Below are 25179 nucleotides of genomic sequence, written 5' to 3'. Positions count from 1 at the left end.
TCAACAAGGTGCTTAAAGAGTATGGTCAAAAAGCACATTATAATGCTTTTCAAGCAATTAAAGAAATATTGGAAAATAGTTGAGAACTGAAAACCTAGATTACTAGGTTATATTAACTATGTTTGGCAAGTTCTCCAATGGAAAAGAAAAATACACCGACAAACAACAAAGTTTCAGCCACACAACCAAGTTTTTTTTATATAACATGGATTTCCGTTTGCGTTTTTTAAAGTAAGGTAAGTTAGATGAGGCTTGTCTAATTAGAGGCATTGTTTTGCAGCAGTATGAAAACGTGTTCTGTATGAAAAGGGGACCAGATATTAGCTGGACATCATAAAAGACTAATAAAGACCAATGCCCTGAAACAAAAAGAACATCAAACAAGGTGAGGCAGCGTAATATGGTGTGGTAGTATGATACAAGCATGAGAATTGATGTGCTGGTGGTATTTCTGCATGAAATGCAAATGCATTGTGACACCTTGCTAGATCTGCTGCTATTGTAGGGTAGATAACTCATCCGTAACAAATCAGATACAGGTGTACTTATGAAAAAAGCCCATCATTCTTCGTCCGCTTATCCGGAATCGGGTTGCAGGGGGAGCAGCTCCAACAAGTGAACCAAAACTTCCCTTTCCCGAGCCACATTAACCAGCTCCGACTGGGGGATCCAGAGGCGTTCCCAGGCCAGGTTGGAGATATAATCCCTCCACCTAGTCCTGGGTCTTCCCCGAGGCCTCTTCCCAGCTGGACGTGCCTGGAACACGTCCGTAGGGAGGCGCCCAGGAAGCATCCTTACCAGATGCCCGTACCACCTCAACTGGCTCCTTTGGAGGCAAAGGAGCAGCGGCTTTACTCCGAGCTCCTCTCGGACATCTGAGCTTCTGTCCCTATCTCTGAGGGAGACGCCAGGCCCCCGCTTGTACCCTGGATCTCATTCTTTCGGTCATGACCCAGCCTTCGTGACCAGGGGTGAGTGTAGGAACAAAAACTGACCGGTAGATCAAGAGCTTTGCCTTCTGGTTCAGCTCTCTCTTTTTCGCAACAGTGCATCAAATTGAATGTAATACCGCACCCGCTGCTAACATTTTCTGATTAATCTCACGCTCCATTGTCCCCTCACTCGCAAACAAGAACCCAAGGTATTTAAACTCCTTCATGAAACAAGTACCTAGAATAATGTTCACTACAGCCTTTACAATAGATTTTAATCTAAAGATTCAGCCAATTTTAAATAAAATGTTTAGATAAGCTTATTTTTTACCAGTGTTTTTAATTATCATATAAGCTGCATCTAAGGACGATGGACTTGTTTACTTGGACCCCACCGTTACTATTGCTAGAAATGAATGACAGGTGTACAGAGCATTCACCACCTCAGAGGGGCTAAACAGATATGAATCGAGATGCAGGAATGAAACAGCAGCACTATTTCATTCAACAGGACACCCAGTGGGCAACAAGACGGAAACAAAGACAGTTGCCAGGTTGGTTGGGACACAAGTGACGGGAAAAAAAAGACATATTAACAGACATACCCATTTGTCCAAATCGACTGCCTGCTTGGCAGTGAGCAAGGAGGGAAGGGGAGGGGTGTCAGATTACAAGTAAAAAAAATAATAATAATAATTTATGTGGCAATACAGTATCGATACACAGATGCCATGTATCAATCTATTTTTATAGATTTTGTGGTCAGCTTGTCTGATTGACAATCCCATTATGCAGCAATAAAATTGAAGTGAGATGAAGAAACAGAGAAACGTATCTTTATAGATAAAACAGTTGTTGACAAATTTTCCTTTTGGGGACATCCTTTGAAAATGGGAAAAATATGAAGTTGGAAAAAAGGATAAATTGCAATATATAACAGAATGTTGCAATATGTTAAAATCGCAATAATATTGTATTGTGACATAAGTATTACACATAAGGCCTCTGGTGTTAGTAAATACAATGATAAAAACAAAATCAGTTGATCAAACACATAAAACCTGTATTTGTTATCTATTTGGCAACATGCTGTATATTTGGGCTGGGACAACATGCTTTTGTCCCAATTTTTTTTATAAGTTCACAATACAAGCCAATTTGATTTGTATTGCGAGTTTCATTAACTGAAATTCTAGAAGTAATGCAATTTGATAACATTGAGTATTGCGATTTTCTTTTGCTTAAAAAAATCCCCAAAAGAATACATTTACTCTCACTTACACTAGAGACAATATACCGTGAGACTAGGGCTGCATGATATGAGGAAATTATCTAATTAACATTATTTTGACAGATATTGGGATTGCGATATGATTCACGATATTGGAGGGGATCATTTTTTTGTCTCAGTCTCATTTTCATTGAAAAATATTAAAATCTAAGAAAGGAAACTGATTTATAGTTTTATGCGAGTATCTGTACTAAACAAAGATTTTTTTCTGAAAACCAGTCGTTTTTTATTTAGTTAATTTGTAAAGAAGTCATGAGCCAAATTTCTCTAAAGCACCTACTCAATCTCTCACATCTCATCCCCTTTTCATATATTCCTCTTCCTATTAATCATTTTGTTTATTCCTGTTTTTGAGTCCTACCTCTGTCATCTCCACCCTGTTGGCCAACATCTCCTGCAGAGCACGGACCGACAGGGACTGCTCCAGAATGAAGGCACTTATGGCCAGGTCCGGGGGCACATTCTGCACAACATTAAAAAAAAAACAGGTAAAGTATAGTACAGGACAAGCCAAAGGGGAGGATGGGTATCGGCATCTTACCTGAGCATTGGATGTGGTTTCCAAGTAGCAGAGACGGTTCCCGAAGCCCTCGCAGCACAGACATAGCTTAATCTGCTGCTCCTTCAGGACGGAGGCAGTGCACTGCAGACAGACCTGGTCATCCTGCAGCCAATACACAACAAACACTTTTTTTTCACTGGCCTTTCATTTTTAGGACACATTTTTTATGCTTAACTAAACACTTATTTGCCTTAGATTTGTGACACGCCTGCTTTTTCATATTTAGTACACATTGTTTTGTGTTTTTATAGCATTTTTGTGTACCATACTGACTTGTATTGACTACAGTGGTATGCCTCGTAAGGAGTGCAGAAGAGGAAAACTTGCCTACAGCACATTCTAGAAAACAATATGGTAAAATAAAAATAGGTTGTGACTGTATCGTAAACAATGACTAAAAATGTGCAACTTGAGATATTTTCATATATTGCTCTTTGTTTTCAAATTCATTTACTTTAACTAACTAACCTTTAAAGTTAGAAAACTGCCTTTAGTTTCATTTAGATAAGGCATAAAAACATATTTTGTTTGGTTCTGGTTTTCAACCGACTATGTCAATTTATGTGCAACCCAAATTTATTTTATGAGCTTAGGCAAGAATTAATACAAATTAAATAAATATACAAATAAAAACTTTTTAACTATAATTACGTTTTTTGTACATCACCATTTTTGTGAGCTACAGCTAGATGCTATAGATGCCATCACTCCTTAGGGAACTACCCCTAAGATCTTTTTCTAGTTAAATGTAAATGGGCTGTATTTATATAGCTAGTCTTAATGACTGCTCATTTACATAGTACAGGAACCATTCACACACATACATTGTGGCCAAGGCTGTCGTACAAGGTGCCACCTGCTCATCAGATAAACATTTACACACATCTGCAACTCGGGGTTCAGTGTCTTGCCTAAGGACACAACATGGGACTGCAGGGCCAAGGATCAAACAACCACGAAAACATCAAAACCAGATTATCCATTTTTTAATGTCTGTATATATTTTATGCTGTAAATACACCTAACTTCTGTTTGCTTTATTTGAAAGTCTAGCCCCTTGAGTGTGCTGTTGCCGTGTCATGGTTGCATGGTGCAATTTATATTTTTCTGCTTTTTTGCCCTTTGCCTATCATACCTATTGCCACTACCTGACGTGAGTCAAATGCAGATGTGAGTCGCGCATGCTCCGATTGAAACAGTTTACGCCATTACGCGTCATAATGAAATTTTTAAAATCTATAAAATACAAAAACTTTTGTCATTATTAACAATAACAGAAGATGGAAATCATTTCGAAAAACGTTTTAGCTATCTATGATTGTTTGATTGCTAACGTTAGCTCAAAACGCCATTCTAGTGACAACCTTTGTTGTGTTGCTAGCAGTAAACCAATTTCATTAAGTAGGTCCAATTTTACTGTATTGACATTACAAAAGTCTCTTATTAGCATCTTATAGGCTACTTGTTGTAAAGTGACACGTGCGCGACTCACATCTTCACTCGACTCACATCGGGTAGTAACACCTATGATTGACACCCAGGCCCTGAAATTACATCACCATGACACAATTTACTAACGTTACATGTAGTACAGGTAGGTTATGTAATGAAAAAATAGAGTATCCATTGTTACTGTAAAGGGAAAAATAATCCTACCTACCTAACCCTTGCTGCCACTGGGAAAAAAATAAAAAAAAAAATGACATAAATTGCCGACCTAGCATCGACCTCAACTGACAACCAACCTGAACCAGACAAAAACATTTTCATGCCTAATCATACTCACTTAGACACACTCAACATCCTTTTTTATTGTCACTTTTAAAGAAATTGGGAGACATGCTTTTAAATTTAAATTTAATCAGCAATCTTACTTTAGTTGTTTATTTCTGTCAACCTTATGTCAAGAAAAGAGCTTAGGCATACAAGATGCTCACTGTGATGAATTACACAAATGAATCAAGTTTAAAGAGTTTGCTAATTGATGTTCATATAATACAGAATTGAATGGCTGCCTTTAAATGGTCAGTTGACAAAACTACAAACAGATCCTCTCCGTAAAGGCCTGCACAATATAGTACCGGTAGATACACTGCGTATTCACATATACTATTCATATACTGGGTTTCACAAGTAGAATGCTAATAGACTGTAATTTGTTGCTCCTCGTCAAAGTTCGAACCCTGCAGAGACCGGTGTAAATACGGCGATAAACACCCCCTCCCCTCTGAAGCCCACACCTGACACTCAACATTCTCAGCTGTTTCTTCGACTCAGTTATCAAGCAAGTGGATCTATCACTTAACCTGACTAATATTCCTCTCTACAGTTCTTGACAGCTAACTGCCTTTTCTCTCCTTTCACCTAACAAATAATGAATCATTCTGTCTTCTCGTTCTTGACCTGTTTGCTGTCTTGCCCCGGTGATTAAGCACCACCGATGTGCCATGACTTATAGTGTGTAGGAGAATGGGCGGGCCCTTGAAAGCGAGGACGAGGGCAACACAGAAGTTTGCATGTCTATGTTTATGGCACACAGTCAGAAAATGGAAAGTGATGCAGATCTGTGACCTCATAACATCTACTCCCCTCTCTTATACCCAGATGCCTCTAGTGTTTCTTTTGGCTGAAGAGTGTGCCCTCTTCCTTTTGGCTGGGCTATCATCTATCTCTCCTCAGCCTTGAAATGTCTCCTCTGTCCTGTCCTCATGTTCCCTGCTCTGCACTCTGGAAAGTGGAGCAACATGGCCTCTCTCCTTCACTGCAAACATGAGCAACACCACGCAATATTCAACTCAAGTGTTACTAAAACTGTACATGGACCATACAAAAAGGACCTTTGAGCAAAACCTGTACATCTCAGTAGGCACTGTGATAAAGAGAGTTGAAGTAATCAATCGTGTTTAAAAAAAAGTGGTGAAAAATTACATTTTGCCCACCTCCCTCTTACGCCAACAATACCAATACACACAACTTCACATCTGAGTTTGAGAGCAGTAGCTATGTGCACCAAGACAACATGGATCTTTGTTTAGCAAGATTGAACATAAATCTATTGCCTGGTCTCAGAATATAACTATTCTGAGACCTGGCATCACTGCAGGGAAGGGAGAAAGAAGGGTAAAATTGGCTAAATTGGCCATGTTTTGAGGACAGTGCAAAGGGACTTAGACTGCAGTCCCCATTAAGGAGATAGGGCTGAGCTTGTGGGTGTCTAAAAGCAGACTGAAGTAACCGAGTGACTCATATCTCTGAGACAAGATGTACGATCGTATGACAGCCATAGACGATATATGCTCCACTGTTATACAGCAGTCCTACCCAGTGGCTGCCATCTAGTTCTACAGCCACATGGCACAAGACAGATTTACTCTGCTTCAATCACTTTTGCTCTGCAGGCACGATCAAAAAGGCAGAGGACCTGAAGGAGGACTGTTAGATATTGGGGGTCCAGGTGCAAGACAGCTATTTTCTTCATCAATTTTTCATGCAAATCATTTTGTAAACGTGTTCGTAAAAGTGCTATAACATATAAGCTATAATTATTATAAAAGATATGTGATTTAATGAACTGCCTAAATCCTCCTGGTAAGTGATCATGGAGCATTTGTGGGAAGCAATTACTATCATAAAAGCAAATGGGTCTGTGATCATACAACAAACTAGTATCAAAGTTGAAGAAAAAAAACAGAATTGATTCTAACTTAACCAGTTAAGTACTATATTAAGCACAAGACTTAATATCTGGTTGCCTGCCAAACTGGCCGCTGGAGCAGATAAACACAAGCTTCAGACAGTATTTGGTAGCACTTTGCTAGCAAAATACCACCCTGAACATAGGGCACTCAACCTATAATAGTACTGTCAAGTGCATCAGCCACTATAGAGCTGTATCATTCCTTCACACTGTGTGAATCACTTCCAATATATACACTATGTGAAAAGCTGACTTAGAGACAACACAATCCCCTGGGCTTAACTCTGCCTCATATTAATAGAGGTATCTTTCAGGATTTGAAGGATGTGCACCTGACACTTTATTGTAAGCCAACCACAACTCCTGATTATTTATTAGTCTCATTAAATGTCCATATATGAGACAAGACAGGTACACAGCCACCTGATCTACTGATCATAAATCTGAACAGTGGGCAAAGACATGTACATGACACACATTTGATGCCACATCAATATCGTGGGTATAGGGTTACGGCCTAACCATGTTTGGACTTGGCGGCTAAAGCATCCGGGCTATGTGGATGTGTTAGGGGTCAAAGGGAGTGGTAGAGACAATTGGATGTAAATTGACAGACAGTTAGACAAACAAACACAAAACACACTACTGTGCTCTAATAAGAGGTGTGTAATACAGCAGAGATTTGCAGCCAGAGGCACAGTTAGCGCCTGAAAGCAGACACCTTTGTGTATTCTCTAGGGTTGTCTCTTGGTGCACACGCAGACAGAGGGTAGCCAGGGTTCCCCAGACAAGCAGGCACGCTGCCCGTCCCACACAGGAAGCAAACAGATGCAAAATGGTGAGAGATATCCACTCCCTCCGATCCTCTCATGCTCAGCTAAACTAAGACAGGATGGGCAAAGAAGTGTAATTATACATTTTTTCATTGTTTATCATGTGACTTTGTCTGTAAAAGGGGATGTATTGCTTGCTTGACTTTAAACTGGATGTTGGTACAGTAAACATTTTTAGAATATATCAACAGTGTCAAGCCTTTTTCTTTGTCAGAAAGAAAACAAACAAAAAGTGGTACATGACCTGTGACCAATTGACAAACTTAAAGTGCCAATATTATGAAAATAAATCACTTTTTCTGGGATTTGAGGTTTTATTGTGTGTCTCTGGTGCTTTCACACGCATAAACACTTGAAAAAAAACATCCATGCTGTTTTGAGTAAGATACAGGTTTCTGAATGTCCTCTGCCTTCAGTCTCCGGGGGAGCTGTTCTCCACGGCTTTCTATGTCACTAGCCAAAATGAGGTGGCTAACCGTAGCACATGCGCGCGATAGCATGCTAGCTTGTTCACAATGGCAAAACACTGCTAAAACATACACTTGTTCACCATAATCTCCCAAAGAACTACTTCCATGTCCCTGGTCTGCAGGTATTCCACGCAAAGTTGGAAGTGCGCTCTCATTTACAAGACCTCTGCCGGCTAATCCTGCCTTGTACTACTGAAGTTTTAGAAACAAACAGCTAGATAATTTGAACCTTACCTAGCAATGGCGCATGTGCGTCTCCTAACAAAGATAGTAAAGAAGTGAGATGTCTCACTCTGTTGCTAAACAGAGACCTAAACATACAGGGTGAAAAGAGGATCTGGAGCAATGTGCAGTACAACAAAAATGTGGTGTTTAAAAAAAATGACACCATGAAAGCTATTCTGATATAACCTCAAAATACAATTATGAACCTGAAAATAAGCATATGGGCACTTTAAAACCTGTATGATGGCCATTCTTATTCTAGCCCATATTTTTCTGATTTACATTATCTATACATTTTCTTTAATATATGTTTGATACAGAACAAGCGGTATATATTGAAAATCCCATTCTGAATGAGTCACATTTTTTTTCAAAGCAGAACATTTTATTTTGTATCCAAGGTAGTTTAAACTGTTTGTTTAAATCTGTATTTCAGTTTATGACTGACTTCTGAATATTGTAATCTCAATGTACAGTAAATCTTTCATGACATACTCTCAATTTTAGAATTGACAAAGTGCCACATCCATGCCACTGAATCACCTAATCACTCTTATCAAATGAATAATGAGGAACAATAATATCCATTATTTCTTTACGGTTCAGATTTCTGCCCAATGCTATGCTCAAAGTGTGGTGATATACGCCACCTCAGGACATTGATTATACTTCCACAGACCTAAAAAGAGTGAGGGACAGCACATTGCACAGTATGTGGGTGGAGAGAAACAGTTCAATAAGGCAGAGGGGAGAGTAGTGATGGGGTTTCCCTTTGAAAACTAGAAAAGACCATACAGGTGCACTATCAGGATTCTCTATCACAGACTGCAGTCTGAAGGGCCCTCTCTCTTTAAACATGCACGCATGCTAATGTTCTCTTCTCTATTTCCTAAAATATCTCCAAGAATAAAAGGTCCTCTTTTATCCCTGACTCTTACTTTGTGTGTTTCTTCCAAAGACTTTTAAAGCATTACATTAGACTATTTTATGTTCCTGATAAAACGGCCACCCCATCACTTTACACTGTAGATTGAGGATTACGGGTTTGTGCTGCCTGAGAAATATGGAAATAGACACCAATTTTGAATATAAAGATCTGGCTGACAGTTTAGATTACATACACTATACACCATCTATTACATTTCAGCTCTAAAATAGCAAACCTATCTCCTTAATTCACTGCAGCAACAACAGATACTGATTTGATAGTAGAGAAGTCACACTTTTTACTGCAGGTACCTGCTGCTGCCATTCCAGGAGAATGAGAACACAGGTTTTACTGTCTTTCCAGGTATTAGAAGGTGTTTTGTGTTGTGTTTAACATTCAACAATCTAGCAACAACAAAAACTGTTAGGTGCAACCTAAACCCAGAGTCCTGCCCAGCACTGAGATTTATGAGTTGAATATATTTTTTGAAAAATGTAACAGACATCATCTTGAGGAGCCTTGAGGAATCTCTTTTCTTCCCTTCTTTCTCTCTCTCTCTCTCTCTCTCTCTCATCTATTCGAGGACATAGCCCGGATACTCTTTTAAAAACTGTCTTTCTCTGGTCGCTCTTTTCACGTCCAGTAAAACTCACAGAATCTCTGATGGCATAGTGTGATGACCCTACAGTCCATTAAATCTACACAAACCTTCATAATGGTGCATTAATGTAATGCAAAAATATTTATTTTTTTAAGTTAACTATTAGACAGAGTGATACACACGTTTGAAACTGAACATGAGCAGCATTTTCAGTTTCAAAGGCTTCTTCTCACTGCTTTGGCATTACAATAGAACAAGCTTAATTCATTTCTACTCAAGTTCCCATCTGATTGCTAAATGTCTTTATGAAGTGATCCTCCCCCCAGATCAGGCTGCTGATTGTTATAGCTGCAACATTATAGAAAAATACCTTGCAAACAGTAGGACACCAAACAGAAAAACATTTATTGCATTTATCAATAAATACATATATGATTAAACACGTGGCGCTTGTGAAAAAAACTCATATGCAAAATGAGAAAATGTTTCATTCTGCTGCATTAATGCAGAACCCATTACAGTCCTGTGAGTGTATATGCACGTGTTTCCCTGCTCCGAGTTGTCTAATGTGGTTTGGATGACTGGGTTTTGCAGAGAAAGTACAAAAGTACAAAAGTTATTGGTGGCTCAAGACAGAAAAGCTATCATGTTGTATTAAATCATTGATGAATAAAATCTTTTATCTGCACAGAGAAGAGTCTTGAGAACATTTTGAGCTTTGTCTTTTTTACATTCTGCTTTGGCTGCTGTCCCTCTTTTTTATCATGCTCACTCCCATTCCACACTACTTTGTTTGATGTACTCCATTTTCTCTCTGTACACGTGTTATTTCATTACATTCCCATTTTTTCTCTCCCCTTTTCTATTACCTCGACCACTCTGCTCTGGGCCTTCCCCTTCCACTCCTCTCCTATTTTAGGTGGCTGCACCTGTCACTATCACATTCCCTCCTTCTGCTGACCAGCAGATACTTCGAGGTCTCACTAAGAGATACTTAAGAGGTCTCACTTGGAGAAAGAGAAAGACTCTCTTGCTCACAGGGAAGGCATTGAGAACAGTTAAACAACAAGTAAAATCAACTAATCACCGCCCCAAAAAAGCAAATAACATTTGAGTTACTAAAATGGTAAAGTCTTTCAAAGATTAGTGGATTATGCATTTCAGTATAAATGTATAACCGACAACAGAATTAGGGTTAAAATCTCAAGAATGGCTTTAACGGCAAACAGTCCATAAACTGTTTTGATAAGGTTGCTAAGAAATAACTACAAAATAGCATGAATATGTTTCCATATTTTATGATTTTCACTAACAACTAAGCTACCGGGTACTCCAAGCTTAAACAGTGATAATTCACAAATCAGATTCTAAGAAGCGCTAAAGTTGAATTTCACACACATTGTTTTGACAGCCCACACACACAGGCGTCATTCCCCTCAGGCTCAGAGTTAACTGCTACAAACTTCCACACATCAAACATTGAACAGCCTCTGCCCTTTAATAGACGATAAGTCTGGCAGACAGCAGCACTTTAAAGAAAAACACGGCTGTAAATAAGAGTGCCTTAAGAGTAAGCAATGTACTTTCCTAAACAGCTGGTCTGTTTAAAACAGTGTAATCCAAAAATTGAACATAGAGAGTTAAAAGGCAGATAGAGATTGATTGTGCAAGGCAAGCAACATACCTTCATTCAAATGAAAATACATCTTAATAGCCTGAGAAAGTAGGAAACTGAAATGTATACATATGATACATCCAAGAAACTATCTACCAACCAAAACATTACATTCCAGATATCCTTGAACCTCCCTTGGAGTTCACAAAGCACGCAAAGGAAATCTTCATATTTTCATCTCAGACATCGCTCAAACTTATAAGACCATATTTCTGATTTCAAGTGATTCAAGTGCCTCAAACCACCAGACTTCACCGTGCAAAACATCTTTTCTGGCAAAACTCTGTTTGCACACACATTCTGGAAGATCGTAAACATTTGGTGTCTGGACTCGTTTAGCTACAGAACACTTAATGCTGCACTAGCTTCCACAGTAAAAAGCTTTAACAAAGAAAAACAACAACATAGCAGTAGGTTTGCTTTTACTACAAATCACATTGACATTACCCCCATCCTTTTTGATGGTACAGTGTTTCCTTTATGTAATTTTGTAGTGGCGGTCGACCATGGCAAAACTTCTGTCGCCACGGTATCAGAAATAGGGCAGACGCACAATGTAGTCGCGTTGCCGTTTAAATGATCCTGCGCTCACATTGTAATTTAACAAAAAGTAGAACTATTCAGAGGTTATTGGGCCCGTCCAGTTTAACTACACATATTGTGGTGTTGATGTAGTTTATTGTCAAAACGTTCGACTATGGACTGTATATTAATATCAATCAATATTAACAGTCTATGGGGTTGACTAGTTAAAGAACAGCTCCAAAAACATCACCGTGGTGGGTCCATTCTAATTGGACCCCGTTCAACTTGTCAGTTCTGTCAGCTCATCTTCCGGATATCAAACATCTGGAAATATTGAAACAGTAAGTGAGTAAGTGTAATATTATATAAAGCGATAAAATTGTGGTTTGGACAGATCTGGCCCCCATTGCTAAAAACTAATCCTAAAGGATTTGTCAAAGTACCATTATAGTGAGAGTAAAGCTGTGCACAACCAGCCAATGATAACGATAAAATTGTATTGTAAAAATCTGCAGCAAAAATGTAATTATCTTATAGTATGGTTTTATTTGTATTTGGTTAAACTATTAAACTACTATAAGGTGAACATATTAGTTTAGCAACAAATGTAATAGTGATTTATTTTATTTAAACTATTCAAAGACTACAACAATAGACGTCTTTGAAGTGAGTGGCATGGACAGGAACACAGGACCCTTCACGCAGAAAGATCCCTGGATCCTTCTAGTTGTAAGGTGACAGAGCTAATCATTGAGCATCTGCCGCGCTCCAGTTTACATAATAGTTCTGTCACTTTGCTTCCCCCCCCATCTCTCTGTTTCTGTCCCCTGCCTGAGAGAGCAGACCACCTGTTTATTGTATAAACTGCTGTGACTAAAGCAAGCAGACTAACAGGTGCTCTGAGCGCACGCACGCGTGCGTGCATGTGCGTGCGTGTGTGTGCGTGCATTCTTGACCTGCTGTGGACGTGTTCATCTCCTGGGCTCAGCACTTCTAAAGCCTTGTTTCACTCGCACCCTCACCCACCCTCCTCACCCCCGTCCCTGCTGCTGTAGCTTAGTGATGTACACGCTGTGTGCGTTTTGTAAAAGAGAGATTGGAGACCAAGACAGTTTGGATACAAAATTGTGGAGAGTTTCAGGAAAAGTAAAAATCATTGTGACCAAATAAAACATGTTTAATAGTTTTTGGTTTCCTCAGTCAAAGGGATTAACCTTTTTGCATAATTTAGTGAGGATACCCTAAGGAGGCAGTGCTGTAGAGGGCAGTGTTTGTACAACCTGCTCTTGGATTATGTTTTTATTTCTTTACCTTTGGGTGGTTTCAGGCAGATGATTGTGAGGTTGCAGTAAAAGCACCCAAATGCAGACGGTCGAGGCAGATAAGGATAGTTCAATTATTTAATGGCCAGTTGAAGATGCAAATAAGCTTGCACGGTGGTAGGCTGGTAAGCAGGCAGAAAAGCAACAGGGCAACAAAGTGCGACTGTGGGGGGCAGCAGGTATTTGTGCTTCAGGCTGATGAGGAAATGAGGTGCAGGTAGGGAGATATGTGGGGAAGCTCAGGTAAGGGGAATAAGTTGATTGAAGGGCAGATGGGCGTGGAAGGATCTGGAATAATAGAGTCTGAAGGCTTCTAGTGGACAGGTAAAATCCATTAAAAATAGGGAAAATAAATCAGTCACAATAAGCCTTAAAACCAGACACAATGTAAAACGCCTACAATCTTCAAATTGTACCCAGTCCAACCAACAACCAGTATCCACCCAGTGAACGCTGAATTGTTCTTCTACAGGTCAAAAAACATCCAGATCTCAACCTTAAATCTGGGCTTAATTTTGTTAAAAGATTGAAAGATGTCTAGGTTGTTTGCACATTGGTTGTATTGGGTGACATAGACTTTCACATTTCAAAAAAGGCTAGCCTGGTTTTAATATCTGGGTAATACCTTTTAATCTGCAAATCATCAAATCAGTGCTTCCTGTAGACATAAGTGCCTGTACAGTTACGACAAACGTTACTATGGTATCTGCAGACCTGCTTTTGTCACAATTGACAGTCACTATAATGAACAAGATCTCTGTTCACCTGACACGCAGAGACACACACCCACATCTACACACACACACACACACCACGTCTCCCAAAGGATGCTGGCAAGTAGGACACTGACTCCTCTGGTTTCTCCCTCCAGAGTGTGTGCGCTTATAGCGGCACACTATAATAAGAAACTGCTGTTGTAGACTGGAACTGAATACCCGTTCAAACCATGGTTTAAACTCTATCGCCTGTGTGATTCACGCCACAAAACATGAAAGAGTGATGGCATTGAAACTGTGACACAGCTTTAACCTTGACCAGCAGAGAAACGGCACCATTGCATGAACTCTGGGTTACCTGATGTAGACTCTTACATGTTTATAGCATAGTGAGACATTTCGGCAGTCTGTGGCTGTTGTTACTCTACATGCTTTTTCTCATAGTGAAAATGTGCTGGCTAACGCAAGCTAAGCAAATCTCTTGACAGCAAATGTGTGGGCTCAAGTGCACGCATGGAGTTTTTCTTTAGAGACAAGGCTGAATACCGGATACCCGTAGTTTAGTCTCGCATTGCCAGACCTTCCACCACAGCACTGCACAGGAGGGTCTGGCTAGTCCATACAGCATTCTGGGGTGCAGTGGTTTATTGGCACATTTTAAACCAACACAATCGTCTTGGGTGAGGGTAAGCCCCGGAGATAATAACGGTGCCTCTGCAAAATAGCCTCAGGTAGAATTTAAGTAACCTGCTTAGCCCCACCAGCCCCACCAGCTAGTGTGTGGACTGTACAACTATTCTAGCCTCACTCAGCATTGTATGAGTCTCAGAAACCCCAGAATAGAACAGATCAGCACTGCTGAGTAATCTCAGTGTGGCCTTTTGTGGTGTGAAAATCATCACTAGAGATGTGCTGAAGTTTATGTATAACATTTTTCCCAATATTTCACACTACACAGAATCTAGTCTCCTCTTCCGTTCTTCTCTTACCATTTAACAACAACAAAACACCGTGGGGAAAAAAACAATAAATGCAGTAAGACTACATTGCCTTACTCCCAAAAGCACACCCCAACAGCTTTTCATCTTATTCGGAGGATTCCCAGCAGTGATGCAAAACAAGTTGATTTACAGAGAAAATGCTAAAAAATGAAGGCACTGACAGGATTACACTGCAATCGTTTTTTTAAGCTTCTTCCTTAAATAGACAATATGTTTCTCAGACTGCTGGAACACCTACATGTTCACAATGACTATATATAATGATATAACGACAGGGGAGGAGGGCAAGCCTGAATAACGCACTGAAGAGTTTGTGCGTTTGTTCTATCATTACACTCAAGAGCCGGGTGATGGGCTGGAAGGATCTTTGAGGTTTAAAAAACTTTGGGGACATTTTTCTTTTTATTGATTGCGTAGCTCATAAGCATGGCAAGTTAATCATTGTACAAGCCAATTACTATACAAAAGAACAGCTTACAAAGAGCAGCTGGCAGTGAGGTAAACTAGAGTACATAACTATGAAATCATTGTGCTTCTTTACAACACCAATATATGTTAACCTAACCTCAAAAACACCCAAGACGGTGTTTCTGATTTGATACCCCATGCTGAGTCTTGGCACAAAGGCTGTGAACCTCCTAGGCAGTTTATGTACAGTCACTGTAAAAAGATTATATCAGGTGAATATATGACTACAGTCAGCTGCCCCAGCCGATCCAGGTGAGGTAAGAACTCCTCTCCCTCCCACTCCACTCCAGTATAACCAAGGGGAAAAACCCCAGCAGAGAGGAACAGCTGACTCACACAATGCCTCCTATCACTGGTCTCTAATTAAAAGACTGATAACACAGACCATTAGATGGTCCGCTTTAATCCAAAGATTCTCACAGCACCACAAGCACTTACATTTGTAGCCATGTTTCCCTGGTGGGGATTGAGTGCGTGTGTCAAAGATAAACCCATTGAAGTACACATGGCATCAATAATTCACAAAGAACTGCATTGTTTTTCCTTTTGAAGTGTTGGTGTCTAATAGTTTCATCCTAACCGAGCCTCTTGAACCAAAGGACAAACCCACTGAAGGCACTCAAAGTGTCCAACCTCTATGTCTCCCAATTCATTTCACAGTTTTGAAGGAGAAGAAAAATAAAAACACTGTTTATCGTTTTGTAACAGAAGCAACTAGGGCTGGGCAACATATCAATGTTATATTGATATTGCGATATGAGACTAGATATCTTAGATTTTGGATATCGTTATATGGTAAGTGTTGTCTTTTCCTGGTTTTACATGCTGCATTACAGTGATGTCATTTTCTCAACGTACCAGACTGTTCCAGCTGTTCTATTATTTACCTTTACCCAAAGTCATTCAATAATTTCTGATTATTTATCAAAACTCTCATTGTGTGAATAACATTTTGTTAAAGCACCGATAGTCAACCATACAATATTGACATTGAGGTATTTGGTCAAGAATATTGTGGTATATTTATTATATTTATATTATTTTCTCTGTATCGCCCAGCCTTAGAAGCAACAGCTACGTGGCTCTGTAACGTCGTCTGCTGAGCTCGACAGATATCCGGTCCATCGATACAATTCACTTGTGGTCTTTCTGCATGCCGCTGTCTGGGCTCTTTTGTACTTGAACTATTATTTCACAGCTAACTTGAGTCAAGTGGCAGTGAGGTGGACATCACAGAGCAGGTAGCGGTAAAGTGGAGCTCCACTTTGACAGAAATCCATTTCACTGTGGGGGCCTTGTTGGTGCTCTACTTCTCAACGACAAACTAAGTGAGCTGAGATGAGTCTCATGTTTAAGAATGTTTCTTACATAATCCTCGATAGAAAAAAAAAACTGGCAATTCATATTTAGTATTATTACTTATTGGCTTTCATTGTATCATGTTATTGTTAAAAACATCATTAAAATGTTTTGCGTAAATAAATGAGCCAAAGCAGATTGTCTTGTAAAAACAAACTGTTAATTTATATAGTCAAAGAGTTTTGCCTGATATCAAATTGTCTTTATTACAGTACTTAATTAGTATAGGGATATTCTTAAAATATTGACTTAGAACGTTTTTTTTGTGATCACATTTTTTTTACACAATTTACAAGATTGGGACATAGAAATATGTCCCAGTACAAAAAAAACACAGAGAGGAAAGATGGGGAGGAGGAAGACCCAGCTCACCAACAAGGAATTCAAACATGTTGTTGAATTCTAGATAATGCTCTTGCAGTAACCTAACCTGTGATCTTCCAGGGCCAGCTGACAGGGAGAATACCAAAGAGACACCCACAGAGGGGGAGGGGTCATCACACAGGTGATTATTGGTGTCAATAATAACATTGTTTGTTATAGTATAGGTTTGGGTGCACAGAAACAATCTATCCAGCCTCTCTAGCCTTGAAATCCCATATCCCCATCTCAGCTGTTTCAGGTCATTTTTCAGGGCCCCCCCACATTGAGTTTGACACAGCGTAGTGGATATCTCTACACTGTGTATGTTGGCATCTCCAAGGAAGACGTGCAGCCTTGGGCCAGCTGTCCCCTGCAGGCTGGGTAGCTTGTTGCTCTGCCTCTTCACCCCACACTGACAGGCTCTACTTTCCTCAGACAAAAATAGATAACGATGCTAACAGATGCACCAGCCCCTGTCTATCTATCTTGGCTCACACACACCCATATGCACACATACACTGTTACCCACCTATTCTTAAGCCCAGAATATTCTGGATGTAATAGAAAAGAAATTTGGTGAGACAATAAGCAGTGCATTCTGAAAAGATCAAAATATGATCACGTATTGTAGGTTAGATTTCTCTAACAAGACGAAAGAAATCAATTACCAAGTTTAGGGGAGAGCAACTAATAAGAGGGTCATAGCACATTCAGGGCAATGCAAAAATAGTCAACTATTTGCAGAAGCGAGCCTTGGCTCTGAGAACTGCAACCACAGATTTGATTTAAAATACTCAATTGCCTGAACAGCAAAAGTAGTACAAGGGAAAGGGAAGAAGGTGTGAAAGCAGAGGTTGCTAAAGGAGCAATGAAGTTGATGTTGAAAGATCGAGAGTCTATTTTAGATCTAAATTTAGAAGAGGTGAATCATGTAGAGTATAATTGCTTTTTCAGTAAAAAAAAAAAAAAATCAAATTTCCTTCCTCACTGCTCTCATAACTCCTCATATCCTCCAACTCCTCTCCAGCAGCCAGTGCAGGTTTCCCAAAAAAGAAAGTAAGCAAGACTCACCGTTCGCAGGAACTGAATCTCCTCCTCTCCCTCTCCCCCTTCTGCCATCCTTTGCCGAGGGTTATTCGCAGCTCCTCGGGAGAAAACAGAAAATCCTTCTGTTCAGGAACTGGATTTTTTATCCCCTTTCCTTGTCCCACCCTCTCGCTCACCACGTTCCACCTCTCTCCTTCCTTTCTGGTTGCTGTACCCCTTTCTCTCTCTCTCACACACACACACACACACTCAGTGTATCTCGTTCTCAGTGCTACTGTGTGTGGGTGTGCTGAATTGACAGCATGAGCCCTGTGGCTCTCACAGTGTTGTGAGAGAGAGTGACGGGAGGCGAGGCTCTCCCTGACTCCTCTCTCCTTGCATCCCCCAATAGCAGTCGGGGGGGGGGGGGGGGGGGGGGGGGGGCGGGGGGAGCAGGCACCTTGTTACACATTTACACGGCTCCCATCTCACTGTAGAAGTGGGCCACTCCTTCACACAGGCTGACCCCCTCACACACACACACACACACACACACACACACACACACACACACACAGCGCCTTCCACATGTCTGAGGCTATAAAAGGAAAGGGGGGGGCGATGACTACTGTAGCTTTTGGGGAGTGTGCGGTAAGAACAGATGCGCGCACGCACGCGTGCACACACATACAAACAAACACACATACACACACACACACACACACAGAAAAGTGTATACATTCCTGGAAACTTGGTTTGTGAGAATTATATACAACAAAGTTAAACAAAAATATCCTTATCCTTATTAAATCTGATAATCTGATTGATCATCTTTTGGTGTAGTTACATTAGATTTTTGTTTGTGTGACTCCATCCCTTTCCTATAATATGATATATGTCTAATATCTCATGTTTAAAGAGCCCGGGGTTTAATCAGTCTTCAGCTTGATTATGTTGTATGAACAGCCATTTATAAAACCCAGAGGAAATCATTTAACAGCGATATAATGCAGAGAAAAGCTGCTGAACATTTGAAACAGGCACCAGTAAAAGTTTGATATTTCTGATTAATATGGAAGCTAAGGTCAATTTTATAAAGTTAAAATTGCTGTCCATTGATGTCCCTGTTGATCATAAGCAATTTAGTGAATAATAACGTCAGCTTAGTTTGCAGTTATCATTCGTTGTGTTTTATCACCTAAATTTTGGCACATTCTGCGCAGTGGATACTACTGATGCTTTTTTAATACTATCCAATCAATAACAGCACAAAACGCTCCAACATTATAGCGTGCTTTTAATTATCTCTGTGCTCTTTCACACTTTTCCATAATATTTTTGATTTCTATGCTTCAGTGTTAAAGTAGCAAAGGTCTTACCTGCACTAAGAACAATAATAAACATTTTATTTTTAAGACCGTGCTTTGTACAGCAGCAATACGGCTGTCAACAGCCCCCAGACATTTCTGTGCTGTCTCTGTAGTCAAACAAGAAAAATCTTTGCAGAAATTTAAAAAGGAATGAGCCTGTCCTGTGTCTTAATGACTGGGCATGAGTCCAAAAAGGTCATTAAGTTGAGCCGTTCTATGATAAGAAAATTGGTATGTAATAATGTCAGCTGTGCAGTTTTTCCTTCCTTTCTTTTTATGGAGGTGGCTGGGGGTTATGAACAGTGATTAATCAGCAGAAAATTTATATCAGATTAAATTATTTATTAAGGAAAAATGCCACAAAAAAACATTTGCTAGTAACAGATTCAAATGTAAGGATTTGCCGCTCTTCGCTGTTATATATATCATTGTTTATTCAATATATTTGGGTACTGGACTGTTAGTCGGACATAACAAGATATTTGAATTGTCACCTTGGGCATAGACATTTATGATGGCCATTTTTAGTATGTTCTCTTATTTTAGAGACCAAACATCCAATTTAATTTAATTGAATATCAAAAGGTGTTCATCCAGCTTTTCTGTCAGTCTCCATACAGCATGAATAAAAGTCCCCTAACCCTAAGTCTTATTTTAGCAAATAAAACGATTAATTATAGGCCTACCTTTCCATAAAATTGTAAATATCATGATAAGACAATGTGGCAGAAACAATTAGTGCAGACTACAAATATAAAGAAGAATGCTATCTTCTCAGAATATTAACAGCTCTGTCTGGACAGCCTGCATCCCTGGAGGAAATAGTAGATTTGCATGAGTGTCAGTGGCACACCCCTCAGACCAGGCAGCAGGGATGCACCAGACAGAAACACTGGAAGTCTGAGGGGGAAGAAAAACGCATGACACAGGAACGGTGACCATCCTCTCTAGACAGTGTACACATATACACACATCCTTACCTCCTCAGTCTCCATCTGGCAGCCTTCAGCATGCTCTCATACTCGCCCATCTCCCGCTGCAACAGCAGCTGGCAGCGGATAAAGATGTTTCGGGACGCTGCTCGCCGGGATACAACTCCGTCCTGCGGGTAAAACGGAGAGGAGAGGAGGCGGAGGAGGTGGTACGCCACTGAAGCAGAACTAACTAACATCAATTCTGGGAGTAATTCAGAGGGAACCTGCCGATGCCCGTTTTTTTGCCAACTCACGAATCCGTTTACGTGCAGTGTAGGCTGCGCGCCTGAGGGTGGCAACATTGTACTGAAAATTGAACTCAAAGCTCTGTGCAATGATTTCCAATTCTGACTTCAGAGTTATCAATAATTAGCAATAACTTTAAAAACAGTGCAGGGTAGTATCCCGAGCAAGCAAATGCAGGTAATGCTTGGCTGATGGTCTTTGCAGCTCATAGTGCTGCTACCGTTAAATGTAATTAAAACAAACAAAAGCAAATAAATTAGCCGTAACGTAAGGCTAGCTAATTTTTAGCTAGCTAGTTAAGCTACATTACTTTGCGAACAATACTTATTTTTTTACTGTGGCCTATGCTGACAACAAGGCAACGTTAAAGAACGTAAAGAACTTAAGAAATTACAAAATAAGGGACATTCTTTAAAAATGAACAAAGTAGGCTTATTAAACTGACAACTCTAAAGTGATGTCTTACATGTAACTTAACAGACAACCGCGTGAGGTAACGTTTCTTTTACTTTTCGTTGCCGTCAGCTAAGCCTACGCCAATACAATTTAAAAGACTTCCGTTTTTACCAGAAATAGCAAAATAAAAGCCTCAAAACAAAATGCAGTTAATTCACAAACTATCATGACACTAATTGCACATGGGCCGTCTGTAAGACTCACAGTGAAAATACAACAGCTAAACTGTTATTATGATGTTGAGTTGTACTAAAGATGAAGGCCTTAGCTATTTTTTCAGCATTTGTCAAATTTCTTAATATTTACCAGCTGAGTTGATTGCAACTCTTCCTGTTTTACATAACTATTACCCAAGATTACAGTAAGATTGCCACATTGCCAGGAAATAGCACTGAATACGTCTTTTCTCTTCTGTGACATTTCTATGTTCCCCCTTTAAGTCCTTCAATTATCTCATTTGTAATGCAAATCCAAATGCATTGTTAGGTGTTTTGGACTTGGCGTGCATGGACTGCAGGATTCCTTCTCGAGCATCTTTCCCTGCTTTTGAATGCCATATCGCCCACTCTCTCTGCCAGCCAGTCAGCTTCCTGCAGCTAAGAAGGCACCTCTGCGCAACTCGAGGACATTAATGTCCCCTGTTTGGTCTCCCCTTCCTCTTGGTGTGTCAAAACAAGGATGCCTTTGAGTCTCCCTGTCCAGCTGCACAGCCACATTCACAAGCAAAAACACTACCTCCCTGTGTAATCACTTGCTGCCCTGAGAAATGACAGAAGGAGTTAAAAAAAAAAAGAAGAAAGGGAAAAAATCAGGGTGATAGACGTGATTTGGGGGACACTAGAGACCGCGGGTGAGCAAATCTAAGAGGGAGACGCTTGTCAGGATTCAACAATGTTATTAGACATCTAATGATTTCTTTTCAGGAACTGATTCTTTTGCCAAATTCTGGCAATGCCCCAGAAAACTGCATCAAAAAGTGACATTGAGGTGTGGCCTATTTTGTCTGTGTTGATGAAGCCTGAAAAAAAAGAACCACAGATGTCGCTTCCTGGAGTACACTGATGGTGCTCAGATGATTGCTCATCACTATCTCTCTCTCTTACTCTCCTCCTCCTTCCTCTATGGGTACAGCATTTGTGCTCACTATTTTTCTCTCCCTTTTCTCTCTTTCTCTCTTTCTCTCTCTCTGTCCTCTCCCCTCCCCCTTGGACACACACAAACGCACACACTGATGCGAGTTCCCCTATCTGTCAGAGCCAGTTCCTCCATTTAAGATGCTGACTTGTTTATGTTGAAGGGACAAGTTAATGACTCGTGCTGGCTCTTGCGCCCTATTTTGTAGCTTGTTTGAGGCTTTTTCTCTCAGCATATCTGTTTTGTTGCAGCTGAAGAGAGCACAAAGTTTGTTTTGTCGCTGATTTGTGGTTAATCAATATCTTCAGATAGCAGAGAGAGAAAGGAAGGTTGACTGACACAAAGAGTGGTTTGATGAGCAGGGTTTAGGTGTGGAGTTTAGTCGATGACTGGTAGGTGAGCAGCCTTCAGCCCCAGCAGCTCTTCGACCTGTGCCTGCTCTTGCTGTCCCGGGCACATAAACACACAGAGGACACAGAGGAGAAGGAGGAGGAGGAGGAGCAGGGTCAACCATGGAGCTGTAGGGACACGCTCAGATGCCTGTGCGGATCACCAGTGGAGGAGGAGTGCCGCTGAGGAGAAGAGCTCTGCAATGAACAAGACCAAGAGGTAATTAAAAAGAAAAGAAGAGAGTGAGCCAAGTGTGAGAGTCTGGTGCACTCAGACCCACTTTCATCTCTGTTTCTTAGTAGACTGAGAATGTGTCAACGGCAAGTGTTGTGTGTGCAGAAGAGATGTGTGAACTTTGAGGTTATGAGATTCAGTGTGGTTTATGCAAAGGCTCTTGACAATTCAAAAAGAAACAAGGGCATCTGGTTTTATTTTGTGCTTGGTGTGTGTGTTTGTGTGTGTGTTTTCTGTCACTTATTTAAAACTAGACTTTGCAGTGAAGAAAGAGAAGCTTTGTGTTGAAATAAAGCTCGCAGACACACATATCACACATACACTCTTAGACACAGTCAAAGCTAATGTGTTTGACCTGCATATCAGAGAAAAATTTCAAGATCTCAAATGATTTGTGTATACTGCACACAAGCAAGCTCTGACATTCTACAGTTGCGCGTGCCTGTTAGGTGCTGCCTGCTTACCTTTCCATGGAAATGTCTTCTGCTTTTTTCGGTTCAGTTAGTAATGTTTTTTTGCCTTAGATCTTAGATACTGATACGAAACTACACATTTAGTAACCTGTGTTTTCGGTGGTACTTTTTCTACTGTCGGGGTTGTGACCACAGCTCTAATCAGATTGCCTGGAATGAAAGGGTTGGGTATCGAATGTTAAGGTAGTCAGATGTGTCTTATGTGTGATTTAGCTACCTGAGTTGAGGGTGGACTGATAGAGTGGCCACATTGTTGTGCTTCCCCTTCAGTGGGCAGGTTATATTAAAGTTTTTTACAACTGGTGACACGCATTTCTCAATACAGTGTTCACTTTTTCAAAACTCTTCACACAGTCAGCACAACACACGTCAATGTGGACTAAACTGTGGATCACAAAATGCGTTCAATGATCGCATCTTTCAAAATCCATTCACTGTTTTTTTACTCAAACTCAATCAAAACTATGTGTATTAATACTCTATTTTGCACATTTTTACATACTATTACAAAAACAGTTACATTTACATTTAAAACCAAAAGCACAGTATGCTACATACTTCTACATCTATACGTCCAAAGAAATGAAAAAGGAAAACAAATGTAAACAACTAATTGGGACATACAACACTGAACTCAATGTGGTGTTTCACCATCCTCTCCCCGGCACGGAGTAGCTTACAGCTCTTCATCCTTCCGTCTTACTCTCCATTCCTCAACCCCGTAGAGGAATTCTTTTCCTCATGTTTGTGGAAGGTTTATGAACACCAGCCACATAATCAGATGTCCCCATTGGAAGCAAGACTGCTGGATGTCTGGACACATATCTGCAGAATATTGCCAGGGATGGATCAGACATGCAAAAAAGTGTCTTGCAAGAGAGGACATAAGTGTGATGTGGATGAGAATGTGCAGTCACATGCAAAAAGACAAGGATTTCAAGATTTGTAGCTGTCACATAGTGACAAACTTTTTTAGTTTTATTTTGTGAACATGCAAAAATGACATGGAATGTTGCAGCAATTCTGATTCCTTCCTGACATGTGAGGTCGTTTTAACAGTCAGTCTTTTTTGTATGTTGTAATGGAATCTTGTTTTCTGCTATATAAATAATACAAGTTCATTCAAAGACAATAGTGATACATTTTGTATTGCTACCTGTATGTTCAGGTCCTAGTGTGATGAGTGACGAAGTGTTCCTGTTGGGAGTTGGGCTTGGTGTTTTGGTTAGATCAGTTCATTTTGGATGTTAGAGTGACTGGTGTGCTGAGATGCATGTCGGTAAGGAGAACTGTCTGAACAGTTTTGAAAAAGTAAACTCAATAAAGAGAAATGTGTTAGATTGTGGTTAGAATTACTGTACACACAACACCAAGAGATTGCAGTTGTTTTTTATTAAAAACCATAAAAAAAGAAAATACAAGAAAAATAAAATGTACATTTTGCATTAATGAGACTTAAAAAATTAAATATTTATGAAGATGAAGGTGGCAAGCTCACTCAATAATACGAATAGACTCAAATGAAAATAAAAAGCTTTAGATCATATATAAGTTGTGGTGTGTGTGTGTATGTGTGTGTGTGAGAGAGAGAGAGAGAGAGAGAGAGAGAGAAAGAGAGTTTTTTAAAGAACAAAAGTAGGAGAGAAAGTAAGAATTGGTCCTGAAGGTGTGTACTTGCACACGTATAATTTCATTGGCTGAGAAATTCACTGCTGCAGTATAAACTGCACACAGTATATACTTTATGAATATGAACTACAATTTTTTTGATGCTTACTACAATAGTTGGTACAGTGGCCCTATTGTTGCACCAAATGGATGAACGGCTCCATGCAGTAGATGCAGAGGGAACAAGAACACAGATTGTAAGAAGGGAAGGAGAGATAGAGAGAGAGAGGGAGAGAGAGA

General features: G+C 40.1%; 2 protein-coding genes across 15 annotated transcripts in view; one reads left to right on the top strand and one right to left on the bottom strand.

The window, feature by feature from the left end:
* The window catches only part of ryr1b (ryanodine receptor 1b (skeletal)), a 79348-nt gene extending 58838 nt beyond the window's left edge, over positions 1–20510 (bottom strand). For 10 of the 11 annotated variants that reach the window (XM_034862399.1, XM_034862463.1, XM_034862429.1 and 7 more), the window contains exons 1-3: positions 18040–18386; positions 2765–2887; positions 2585–2686 (exon numbers count right to left, since the gene is read on the bottom strand). In XM_034862399.1, coding sequence (XP_034718290.1) covers positions 2585–2686; positions 2765–2887; positions 18040–18087 — 273 coding nt within the window. In that variant the 5' untranslated portion in view covers positions 18088–18386. Of the gene's footprint in view, positions 1–2584; positions 2687–2764; positions 2888–18039; positions 18387–20344 lie in introns of those variants that run through there. The other variant, XM_034862408.1, reaches the window with a different exon arrangement.
* Positions 20511–22276: 1766 nt separating this feature from the next.
* Positions 22277–25179, top strand: part of rasgrp4 (RAS guanyl releasing protein 4) — a 16126-nt gene continuing 13223 nt past the window's right edge. For 2 of the 4 annotated variants that reach the window (XM_034867225.1, XM_034867224.1), the window contains exon 1: positions 22278–22783. In XM_034867225.1, coding sequence (XP_034723116.1) covers positions 22767–22783 — 17 coding nt within the window. In that variant the 5' untranslated portion in view covers positions 22278–22766. Of the gene's footprint in view, positions 22784–25179 lie in introns of all 4 variants that reach the window. The other 2 variants (XM_034867226.1, XM_034867223.1) reach the window with 2 other exon arrangements.

This window comes from Etheostoma cragini, chromosome 3 (genome assembly GCF_013103735.1).
Source record: "Etheostoma cragini isolate CJK2018 chromosome 3, CSU_Ecrag_1.0, whole genome shotgun sequence".
Taxonomy (NCBI): domain Eukaryota; kingdom Metazoa; phylum Chordata; class Actinopteri; order Perciformes; family Percidae; genus Etheostoma; species Etheostoma cragini.
Note: the sequence above shows the minus strand (reverse complement) of the source record. Positions and strands in the feature narration are given on the sequence as shown.